At 49.1% G+C, this 12,445-nt stretch overlaps 1 protein-coding gene across 12 annotated transcripts in view; it reads right to left on the reverse strand.

Annotated features, from left to right (window-relative positions):
• GGT7 (gamma-glutamyltransferase 7) overlaps positions 1 to 12,445 on the reverse strand; it is a 29,192-nt gene that overhangs the window by 15,149 nt on the left and 1,598 nt on the right. For 4 of the 12 annotated variants that reach the window (XR_013398603.1, XM_015149066.3, XM_077948451.1 and 1 more), the window contains 6 exon segments: positions 3,938 to 4,173; positions 3,427 to 3,578; positions 2,057 to 2,174; positions 843 to 910; positions 557 to 630; positions 30 to 226 (listed from right to left, as the gene is read on the reverse strand). Coding sequence is in view for 11 of the 12 variants with exons in the window: in XM_015149066.3 (XP_015004552.1) it covers positions 30 to 226; positions 557 to 630; positions 843 to 910; positions 2,057 to 2,174; positions 3,427 to 3,578; positions 3,938 to 4,173 (845 nt within the window). In the remaining variant the exon portion in view is untranslated. 12 annotated transcript variants of the gene reach the window in all.

Genomic DNA, 12,445 nt, shown 5'->3' on the forward strand with positions numbered 1-12,445 from the left:
GCCCCCACCCGCACAACACGAGCACTCACCTCCGCCACCATCTCCAGTGTGAGGTTGCTGCCCGCATAGAAAGCGGCCGGGCCGGAGGTGCCAAGTACATCCAGCACCTCAGCCAGGTCGGGCCGTTGCAGCAGTGAGCCAGGTAGTGGCGGGCGGCCCGACGGCAGGAATGTCTCCCGGAAGCGCTCGGACATGTTGGGTGGCAGCTGTTCAGCCAGGGCACGGGCTAGAGGCAGGGATGGGAGGCTGGGCAGGGCGGGGCGCCAGGACTGGACCGGATGAGACGCGCAATAGGTGGGGTAGATGGGAGCTGAGTGGCCCACCCTAAGTGCCCCGACCCCCCAGGAGGCTGTTAAGTGTGAGGCAGGGATGTCTCAGGGCCCTTCCCAGACCCCCTCGTTGGAGGTCGCCTCCAGGTGAGGGTAGGATAAGGTGGGGAGGGGGTCTGAGGAGCAAACTGGAAGAGAGGGCCTCTCTGGCTTGGGCCCCAAATCTCAAAGATTCTACCCCTCTCCGTCAACCTCATGTCTCTCCCAAATCCCCAGGCCCCACTGACCTAGATCATGAGTCACGTTGAATCCATCTTGGGCCACAGCTGCTGCGAAGGCCAGGACTTGGGACCATGGCAGCCTGGGGGGGCCGGAGAGCAGGGGGTGGAGGAGGTCCTGGGGGAAGGAGGAGGGGTCCTGGGGGGAGGGGGGTTCCTGGGAAGGAGAGTCCTGGCAAGGGAAGGGGATATTAGGAAGGGGAGTTTGGAAAGGAAGAATCCAGGGAAGTAGGAGAAGGCCACCCAAGGAGAGATGCAAATGGGGGTCCCTGGTCCCCAGGGGGAGGGTTGTTACCTGCCATACAGCTGGTGAGCTTCATGTAGCCCCTTCACCATTCCAGGAACCCCCACCAAGAGCCCAGGCTGGGCAAGGCGGGCAGGCGAGGGAGAGAGGAGACCAGGTCACTGGAAGGGGGGTGCTGGGCTGAACTCCGCAGAGCCCCAAGCCAGGGATGGCTGGCACAGGGGAGAGACACAGGCCAAGTATCCCAGGGGAGGGACAAGCTTTCCCAAGCAGGCACCCCTCCCATCTCCCTGACTTCCTATCGGCAAATGCAGAAAGGCCTCTTTTAGCTGCCATAGTTGAGGGATTTATAAATTAAGCAAAACCTTTCAAGACCCAGGACATAATCAGTTTAGACAGCCACCTGTCTACATTGGATTTCACCAACCCCTGCCCTTTTTTTTTTTTTTTTTCCGGTTACCCAGGCTGGAGTTCAGTGGCATGGAGTATAGTGGCAGGCTCACCGTGGCCTCCAACTCCTGGGCTCAAGTCAAGCGATCCTTGGCGCATGCTACCATGTCTGGCTAATTTCAAAACATTTTTTGTAGAGACAAAGTCTCACTATGTTGCTCAGGCTGGTCTCAAACTCCTGGCCTCAAGCAATCCTCCTGCCTTGGCTTCCCAGAGTGTTGGGATTACAGGTGTGAGCCACTGTGCCCAGGCAACCCTGCCTTTTAAAATGGTGGACAAGGGACCTTCATTTAATCTATTCAGTTTCACACCACCCTTACTCTGAGATCTGAAGGCTCAGGGGTGTGTTTGGCTTTTGCCACTGCACTAAGTACCCATTTTTCCAAGTTATTTGATTTCTTCTTTTTCTCTCAGCAGACAGTTGGTTTGCCTCTAGCAGTTCCCCTCTAATCTTTCAATATGTCAGGGGCTGGGAAAGTTACAGTCAACTGGCTCAGAGTGAGATGTGTGAGTTTTATTGCATCAACTTTGTGACATTTCGGGGTACTCAGTAGCCTTTTTTCTTCCTATGTGCCAGATAGGTAAGACTGCCAGAGAAGTATGGTATTGCAATATTACCTGTAATGAACCAGCCAAATTTTCTAGTTCATTGTTTTATTTTGGGGGCTGCCTGTCTCTCTCATAGCCTAAGAGAATCCTGCTCAACTCTTTCTTTCCACTTCCCTAGTAAATACTTAGCAAATTAATGCTTGGGTTAGCAGAAGGGCAATGAAGAGAGATTCCCCTGAACTCTCTCTTCTCACCAGGGTCCCCACCTTGGTCTCCCAGGATCTTTGCAGGGTCTCTTCCCTGAGGGCCCCTGGTGCGGACTCCCGGAAATCAATTACGTGGCTCTCATTTCGTCGGATGTCATGTACCAGCATCACGCCCCCACTGGGAGAGACACAGAAGGGGAAGCGTGATGATAACATGCTACCTCTCTGTACAATTAACATGCCACCCCTCCACCACCAGTGGTGACAGCTGTAGGCTCAGTTTGTCATTTGGGGTCAGGTGTCTGAGCCCCCTCCCAGCATAATTCATAGACTCAGCCACCCTAAGAGGATGGGAGTGAAACCAAGAGGGTTGGAGACCCAGGGTCCATGGACCTCTTCTACCCTGTCACTGGAGACTTTAATCCCTGATTAGGAAAAGCCCAGAGACAGGGAGAACAGGATGTTCTGCCCCATGCCCCCACCCTGACCAGAACTGGACCCCTGCCAGCTTCCTGCACCTGTCTGCTTGGTGTGTCCCTTGCCCCTCCTCCAGGACTGGATTATGTAAGGATAGAACATGCAAAACCAAAAGAGGAATTTCTTTGGTAAGGCTTGGAGACCTGATCTTACAGGAGCCAAGATAGGAACTCTGTCAGCTTGTTCCTTTTCTGTGGCTTATTTACATCTAAGATGGGGGCTGCACACTTAAATGCCCACAGCCAAATGACAAAATAAGGCAAGCAGGACAGAGAAACAAGAGGAAGTGGTAGAAACTATGGCAAACCAGACAGCGCATGCCCCATTATGGGAAGCAGCTTCTATTCCACTCCAGATAACTTCAGCCATGTGAGAATGTGGGCCCAACTTGTTATCGAATTTCCTGATTGTTCAAGAGATGTTGGAAATCTGGATTTTTATGAAAATTCTTAACTTTTTAACAAGAGCAAACAAAATTTTAAGACAGTTCAGTGTCTAAACCAAACCAGTCTGTGTGCTGGGTGTTGTCCATGGGTGGCCAGTTTGCAACTTCTGTTTTAAGAGTTCTTAGAGTGGGGCATATTTTTGGAGGACAGCGGGTCCAAGGCTTTTCATCAGACCTATAGGGATGTATGATCCTAAGAGTTTAAATATCTCTGCCTTAAGTGATGACAGTATACCTCCACCTGTGCACCTTAATTTATGGTTTACAAATTTCTTTTTCCAGTTTTTAAAAAAAAGCTTCTCAAAACACTTTCAGGTTTTCCATAAGGTAGCTTTGCTCTTCTGACTCCATCCAGGGAGAAGGGGGTGAAATTTGGTGTAGAAAGAGAAAATGCAAGGAATTGGGGCCCAACTGCCCCTCTCCCTAAGTTAGGAGTGCTCCACATGAGGCCTGCAGACCAGGAGGCAAGCAACAGGCCTGGGGGACCCCGACCTCCACTGCTCCTTACCCGCCCAGGCCAGAACTGTGGGGAGCCACGATCCCCAAACACAAGGCTGCTGCCACCGCTGCATCCACAGAAGATCCCTGTTTACTGAGCACCTCGATGCCCAGTGAAGTGCATCGGGCAGCATCGGTCACCACGGCACCCTGCTGGAAGATCTGGGAGGGGAGAGAGGACTTGGTAGGGGCAGGAGGAGCTGTCCGCCTCCCTAGGGCACCTCCACTAGCCTCAGAACTCTAGGGGGGGATGAAGGTCGATGCCCTACCCTCTTGTTGCCTTGACTCTGCCCTCATTACCCCAAGTGCCTTCTAATTGATCGAGCCCCTTCCTTGTTCTGTCCCCTTGTTCTGTCCCTCTCACGCCCTGGAGTTCCTCCCTTTGGGACCTTCCTCTCCCCCAAGTCACCACCCTCTGTCCCCTTCCACCACTCAGCCATTCCCCAGTTTCCACGGTTCCTGGAACATTACCCCACTCCCTCCTCCCCAGTTCCCTCCCGCTCCCCATTTGTCCCCCTCACCTGGGGGTCCCCAAAGTAGATCTGCATGACCAGCGCCACGGTGACACCTGTGGCGAAGGTGAGACAGGCCGTGACGATGACCGTGAGCCCGTCCTGGCGGCAGGAGCACTCGGCTGCTGCCGCAGAGAACGGGTCTTTGCGCGTCTCCCGTAGCGGCGACCCGTCTTGGCTGCCCATCTCCGAGGACGATGATGGCAGCCGCTGCAGCCGTGCTGACTTCAGGAAGGAGTCCGGGTCTGCGGGCAGGCAGCCGGGTCGGTCTGGGCACCTCCTACCTGGCCCTGCCCACCCTCCAGGCGGAACCATTCAGCGCTTTCTCTGCCCTGCCCCTGTCACACAACCCCCCAACTGGCTAGCACTACTCACCTTTCCTCATCTTCGCATGCACCCCAGGACAGGCGAGGGCAAAAGTGCCCGGCTGGGAAGAGACAGGGACCTTCCCAGCTGGGCAGCAGGGAGGCTGGATTCCCGCCCCTCCCTGATACCTAGGCCAAATTTCCTGGCACCCAGGGCCCAGGGCTGAGAACACTTCCTGGGGGGTGGGGTGGGGGTTCCAGCCCTCCCTGGAAATCGGATCCTGCCCCAGTTGGGGCTCAGCTTCTGTGCAAGGAGACAGCTACATAAACAGAGTAGAGGGACCCTCCCTTCCAACCTTACTTCAGTTATCCGTTCACTCATTCCTTAAATATGGAGAGCCCTATGTTAGGTGCCAGGGAAAGGGAACAGATAGTCCTGCTCTCATGTGGTTCATAGAGCCCTGGAAGAAAAAGCCAATAAGCAAAGGAGTCTATAATTACAAGTTGTGGCAGGTGCTATGAAGAAAAAGGAGGAAATGACAGAATAATGGTGGGTGGTAGGGGAGGGAGGATTCCTTAGCTGCAGAAATCCTGGAAGGCCCCTCAGGAAGTGACTTTTAAGCTGAAAACTGAGGGATGAGGAGCCAGCTATAATGTAGAGCAAGGAATGTGGAATGTTCTGGAAAGAGGGAATAGCAGATGCAAAGGCCCTAAGGTGGGAATGAGCTTGGTACATTAGAAAAAAAATAACCAAGGCCTGGGCGGCTCTGGTGTAGCAGGCATGGGGAAAGAGTAGTAAGGGTGGAAGCTAGGCCAGATACATGCTGAGTGCAGTGATTCACTCCTGTAATCCCAGCACTTTGGGAGGCCGAGGCGAGTGGATCACTTGAGGTCAGGAGTTTGAGACCAGCCTAGTCAACACGGTGAAACCCCGGCTCTACTAAAAATACAAAAATTAGCTGGGCATGGTGATGTGTGCCTGTAATTCCAGCTACTTGGGAGGCTGAGACACAACAGTCACTTGAACCCACGAGGTGGAGGTTGCAGTGAGCTGAGATCGCGCCACTCCACTCCAACCTGGGTGACAGAGTGAGACTCTGTCTCAAAAGAAAAGAAAAAAAAAGGAAGAAGATATGTGAGGCTCTACCAGCCTGGGGAAAAGCTTGGGTTTTACCCTAAGGATTATGGGAGGTCACTACTAGAGAGGCTATTTTTGTTTGTTTTTGAGAAGGAGTTTTGCTCTTGTTACCCAGGCCGGAGTGCAATCGCACAATCCTGGCTCACTGCAACCTCCACTTCCTGGGTTCAAGCAACTCTCTTGCCTCAGCCTCTCAAATAGCTATGATTACAGGCACATGCCACCACGCCTGAGTAATTTTGTATTTTTAGTAGAAACAGGGTTTCAGCATGTTGGTCAGGCTGGTCTCGAACTCCTGACCCCAGGTGATCTACCCACCTCAGTCTCCCAAAGTGCTAGGATTACAGGTGTGAGCCACCGCACCCAGCCCACTACTAGAGAGTTTTAAGCAAGAATGTAAAACCATCTGTTCTGCATTTTGTTGTTGTTGTTTGAGACAGGGTTTGGCTCTGTTGCCCCAGCTGGAGTGCAGTGGCACCATCTCAGCTCACTGCAACCTCTGCCTCCCAGGCTCAAGCCATCCTCCCACCTCAGCTCAGACTCCTGAGCAGCTGAGACTACAGGCGTGCCCACCACACCCAGCTAATTTTTGTATTTTTTGTAGAGATGGGATTTCGCCATGTTGCCCAGGCTGGTCTCAAACTCCTGACCTCAAGTGATCCACTCACCTCGGCCTCCCAAAGTGCTGGGATTACAGGCAAGAGCCACCGCGCCCAGCCTGTTTTGTGTTTTAAAAAGATCCCTCTGGCTACTGTTTGGAGACAGGCTGGAGAACGATAGGAGTGGAGGTAGGAGAGAACTGAAAGCCCACTACTTGCTGGTGGCTATGGACAAGTCACTCAAGTCATGCACCTCACCTTCCTCATTCTAGTAATGGAGCTAATCCCTAACTGGTGGGATAGGGGTACAAGGATTCCATGAGGTGATGTGCACCCAGTGCACTATAGGTAGTCACTCCAACTTATTTCTATTCCTTTTCCATCGTGGCCAGGGCTGAGACCCTCTTCCATCCCATAGCTCCCTTCTCTGAGTGTTATTAGATGTGAACCTAGGTCCCTAAATGGCCTAAAGGTCCTAGGTGTTTGTGAACAGTAAAGAAATAGTCTGGTACCTTGACTATTATGCTGTATTCACAATATGTTTTTTAAAGTTTATTCATTCAATATTTTTTTAGTACCTGCTACTGTGCACTAGGAGTATAACCCTTTTATTTATTTTTTTTTTTGAGACGGAGTCTCGCTCTGTCCCCCAGGCTGGAGTGCAGTGGCCGGATCTCAGCTCACTGCAAGCTCCACCTCCCGGGTTCACGCCATTCTCCTGCCTCAGCCTCCCGAGTAGCTGGGACTACAGGCGCCCGCCACCGCTCCCGGCTAATTTTTGTATTTTTTTTAGTAGAGACGGGGTTTCACGTGTTAGCCAGGATGGTCTCGATCTCCTGACCTCGTGATCCACCCACCTCGGCCTCCCAAAGTGCTGGGATTACAGGCTTGAGCCACCGCGCCCGGCCGAGTATAACCCTTTTAAAAGTCTGTGTGATAATATTAAAAACTGACCATTTTATTGTTCTGTTTAAAATACATGGTTCACTGATGCCAACATAATAAACATCCACGTTCCTTGTGGTGTTTAAAGGCCTACATGATCCACAATCCCATCTTTTGTGTAAATAAGAAACCAAATATATAGATTAAATGATGATATATGCAACAAATGTTTATAATTACAGAAGTTACTCTTGGGGAAGGATACTGAAGATGGGAATGAAATGGGGTGGGAGTTTTTTTGCTTTGAAATTTTTACCACTTACATGTATTTCCTTTTTAGAAATCAATACATAAACCAGGAGTGCTCGTGCATGCCTGTAAGCCAAGCTATTCAGAAGGCTGAGGCAGGAGGATCACTTAGAGCCCAGAAGTTCAAAGCTGCAGTATGATTGCAATATGAATAGCCACTGCACTCCAGGCTGGGCAACACAGAAAGACCCTGTCTCTAAAAAAAATTAACATCTATATTTTGAAATGAAAAGGAAAAATTACAGGGAGATAGGAATGGGAAAGGGGACTTTTTTATTTTTCCTCAGTATTGCTTTTTTTTTTTTTTTTTTTTTTTTTACCATGAACATGTAACGTTTGTTTTTGTCTGTTTTTGAGACAGAGTCTCTCTGTCGCCCAGGCTGGAGTGCAGTGGCACAATCTCAGCTCACTGCAACCTCCACCTCCCAGGTCCTGCCTCAGTCTCCTGAGTAGCTGGGGTTACAGGCACACGCCACCATGCCTAGTTAATTTTTTATATTTTTAGTAGAGGCAAGGTCTTACCATGTTGGCCAGTCTGGTCTTGAACTCCTGACCTCAGGTGATCTGCCTGTCTTGGCCTCCCAAAGTGGTAGTATTACAGGCATAAGCAACCGTACCCTGCTGTTTTTAAACTTTACCTTCAAAAAAAGATTATCTTCTGAGAATCTCCCTCACTTGATAATGCTTGCCTCTAACCCTCAAAACCAGCACCAAAGAGTCTGTAAATAAATAAAACTGGAATTCATCCAAACAAACAGATGTTAAACACCCACTGTGGGCACAGAACTCTCCTTGGCCCCGAGAAACGTCTTTTGTTGTTGTTGTTGTTAATAGAGACAAGGTCTTGCTATGTTTCCCAGGCTGTTCTTGAACTCCTGGGCTCAAACAATCTTCCCGCCTCAGCCTCCCAAAGTGTTGGGATTACAGGCGTGAGCCACTGCACCCAGCATTAGAAGTTTCAAAAGAAGTGCGGGAAAGGGTTTTGAACTTATATTTATTGATGCTGACTACATATTAAGCATTTTACATATATTCCCTCATTGAAGTGTTCCCAAGACTTTATGAAATAGGTCCCACTCTCCCCACTTTACAGATGATAAAACTAAGACCAAGAAAGGTGATATTGCCCATCTCAGGTCATAAAATGAGTAAGTGGGCCAGGTTTGGTGGCTCATGTCTATAATCTCAGCACATTGGGAGGCCGAGGTGGCAGGATTGTTTGAGCCCAGGTGTTCAAGACCAGCCTGGGCAACATAGTGAGACTCCCGTCTCTACAAAAATTTTTATTTTTAATTAGCCAGGCATGGTGGTGTGCACCTGTTGTCCCAATTACTTGGAAGGCTGAGGTAAGAGCATCACTTGAGCCTGGGAGTTTGAGGCTGCAGTGAGCCATGATCACACCACTGCCCTCCAGCCCAAAAAATTTAAAGTAAAATATAAAATAAAATAAAGTGAATAAGTGGCAGAACCAAGAGTCTGTGTAACTAGAAAGCCTCCTTCCCATTGCTCCACATGGCATCAAGAGCCATTTCTACCCTTAGAAACCAACCTTACAAGCTAATTTTTGTTGCTATTTCTTGGTACTTATTGTTTTGTTTACGAGACATAGTTTTCCTACCAGGCTGGAATGCAGTGGTGCAATTTCGGCTCACTGCAACTTCCGCCTTTGGCTTCAAGCAATTCTCATGCCTCAGCCTCCCAAGAAGCTGGGATTATAGGCATGTGCTACCATCCCAGCTAATTTTTGTATTTTTAGTAGAGACGGGGTTGCACTATGTTGGCCAGGCTGGTCTCAAACTCCTGGCCTCAAGCAATCCGCCCGTCTTGGCCTCCCAAAGTGCTGGCATTACAGACGTGAGCCACCGTGCCCGGCCCTAGGTACGGTTTAATTTGTTTTCTCCAGTCAGATATAAGAATCCAGGAGATAAAGGTGACACGCCCCTATCATAGCTATTCAAGACTCTCTACTCCACCAGTCCATCATAAAGTTATTCATTTATACAATAAAAATATTTACTGAGTACCTACCATGTGCACTGTGGAACAGCTAGGGCAATAATAGTGCTGATTTTACTGATTGGAAGAGCAACAGCAGGATACTGGGAAAAGATTAATTTGCAACCAGATTAAGATGGGAGAAAAGACGACAAGTTCAATTTTGGTTATTATAAATTTGTGGGAGACCAGAAGAAGATGTCTGGAGGCAGTTGGCCTAGTAGATATCTAATTTTTACCTTCAGGGCTCATCCCTGGTATCTGCTTAGATACCACTTCTTATTCAATTTTCTTTTAAGGAACATTCTTTCTCCTCAGCCCACTCCCTCATCCCTGACCAAAGTATATAACTCAGACTTGACCAACCAGAACAGGTACCTCTGTGCAGTAACAGGCATGTGAACAAAATTCAGGCCAATAAGACCCAAACTTCCTTCTTTTGCTGGAACTATTGGGAAAGAGAAAGGCTCTCTTTCTATTACACTTAAGTTGCTAAGTTAATAGGATGTAAGCCTGTAGCTGCTGGGGGCATCTTGCCCCCAATAAAATGGGAGGCCTTCTGACAATGAAGCCCACTGAAAGAAGGCAGAGAAAAAGATGGAGAAAAGTCCATTCCTTTTTAGGTACCTTAATCCAGCTATGCCTGAAACCCATATCCCTGGACTTTTCAATCGTGCTACCCAGTAAAATTCTCTTTTCTGATGTAGCTCAGTTAAGCTGGGTTTATGACAAAATAATCCTGAACAGAATTGATTATATAAGTCCAGAGTCTAGGAGAGTGATCTTGGCTAGAAGTTAGGGTCATCCCTGGCTTGTCGTTTACTCCCTTAAGGGGAGAATCACTAAAAAATAAAATAAAAATAAATATATATAATATAAATTTTATATGTATACATAATTTTGAGACAGTGTCTCACTCTGTTGCCCAGGCTAGAGTGCAGTGGTATAATCTCAGCTCACTGTAGCCTCAACCTTCAGGGCTCAAGCCATCTGCCCACCTCAGCCTCCCGAGTAGCTGGGACTACAGGCATGCACCACCACACCTGGCTAATTTTTGTATTTTTTGTAGAGACAGGGTTTCGCCATGTTGCCCAGGCTGGTTTTGAATTCCTGAGCTTAAGCAATCTGCCCACCTCAGCCTCTCAAAATGCTAGGATTACAGGTGTGTGCCACCATGCCCGGCAGAATCACCAAAGATACTTGAACCAGGGAGTGACATGACCAGAAGTGCAGGGCGATAGATGGACTGGGGTGGGGACAGGGGCAAGAGGTAGGAGGTAGGAGGTGCCTATGAATAATATTGATAAGAGAGGTTGGTGGTTTAGTCTACAGTGGTGATGACAGGGATGATGAGTAGGAATCTGAAAGATACTTAGGAGGGGTGCAGAGAGCACTTGATCACCATTTGGAAGTGAGAAGAAAAGGAGTCCAGCATGCCATTCGTTCTTGGCAGACTGGATGAATGGCAGTGTCATTAATGGAGAATGGCAGTGGAGGAAGAGCAGGTGCATGGGGAAGGGATATGATGAGTTCAGCATAGAACACGCTAGAGATGAGGCACTTGCAGGACATCTGGAGACACAGGCCTGAGAGAGAAAGGAACACATGAGCTTAGAGCTCAGAAGAAAGAAAGTATTTCCCAACCTTGGAATGATCACTGTCTAGCTCTCTTTCCCACAGAGCCTGATGTGGGATGCCTGGCACTTGGGTTTAGGGAATGGCAGGCCAGAGGCAAGCTGGGCACAACCAAGGTCCTGGCTAAGAGGATGGTGCTGTGCCACTAGATGGCACTACCAGGTTGAGAACACAGGAGGCCATGTCAGCCTGCAGTCTGGTCCAGGTGAACCAAGGGAGTCTTGGGGCTTGGAAGTAGGATTAGGAGACATGGCATTCGTATGATTACACTGATATGATGGCAACACACAAACCTGGTGCATAAATTTGGCATAAGTTATAAGCTCCCAGAAGCTCAGATGACTAGGATCTTTGCTAGATTTCCGTACAGGTGAGGGCAGAGCCTGTACTGAACTTCCCAAAATACTCCCTGAGGTTTTGGAACTTGCTCTCTCCTACCATTATTTCATCCTGAGATCTTCTCTCTCATGCATTTATTCATTCAACAATTATTAATTGAGCACCCAATAAATATATAGAGATGAGGTTTTGGGTTTTTTTTAATTTTTTTTTTTTTTTTTTTTTTTTTTGGAGACAGAGTCTCACTCCGTTGCCCAGGCTGGAGTGCAATGGCACGATCTTGGCTCACTGCAATTTCTGCCTCCCAGGTTCAAGTGATTCTCCCTGCCTCAGCCTCCTGAGTAGCTGGGATTATAGACACCTGCCAGCAGGCCCGGCTAATTTTTTTTTTTGTACTTTTTGTAGAGACGGGGTTTTGTCATGTTGGGCAGGCTGTTTTTGAACTCCTGACATCAGGCAATCCACCCGCCTTGGCATCCCAGAGTGCTGGGATTACAGGCGTGAGCTACCACGCCCAGCTGGTGTATTTTTTTTTTTTTTTTTTTTTTGAGACTGAGTCTCACTCTGTCGCCCAGGCTGGAGTGCAGTGGCATGATCTCAGCTCACTGTAACCTCTGCCTCCCCGGTTCGAGTGATTCTCCTGCCTCAGCCTCCCGAGTAGCTAGGATTACAGGCACCCGCCACCATGCCCAGCTAATTTTTGTATTTTTAGTAGAGATGGGTTTTCACCATGTTGGCCAGGCTGGTCTTGAACTCCTGACCTCAAGTGATCCACCCGCCTCAGGCATGAGCCACTGCGCCTGGCCTAGGGAAAAGTTCTTGATGCTGGAGAAAGGAGAGTGAACAAAACAATCATGATCCCTGCCCTCATGGGGCTTACAGACAAGGAGTAATCAGATAATTGCACAAATAGGCTGGGCGCCTATTTGTGCCCGTAATCCCAGCCTGTAATCCCAGCACTTTGGGAGGTGGAGGCAGGAGGATCACGAGGTCAGGAGATCGAGACCATCCTGGCTTACACGGTGAAACCCCGTCTCTACTAAAAATACAAAAAATTAGCTGGGCGCGGTGGCGAGCGCCTGTAGTCCCAGCTACTTGGGAGGCTGAGGCAGGAGAATGGCGTGAACCCGGGAGGTGGAGCTTGCAGCGAGCTGAGATCGTGCCACTGCACTCCAGCCTGAGTGACAGAGTGAGACTCTGTCTCAAAAAAAAAAAAAAAAGATAACTGCACAAATAATCACAGATTTTGGTAAATGCTAAGACACTTACAAAGGGCCAGAAGAAAACATGTCAGGCAGTTCCAATCTCTAGG

Source organism: Macaca mulatta, chromosome 10 (assembly GCF_049350105.2).
Source record: "Macaca mulatta isolate MMU2019108-1 chromosome 10, T2T-MMU8v2.0, whole genome shotgun sequence".
NCBI classification, from domain to species: domain Eukaryota; kingdom Metazoa; phylum Chordata; class Mammalia; order Primates; family Cercopithecidae; genus Macaca; species Macaca mulatta.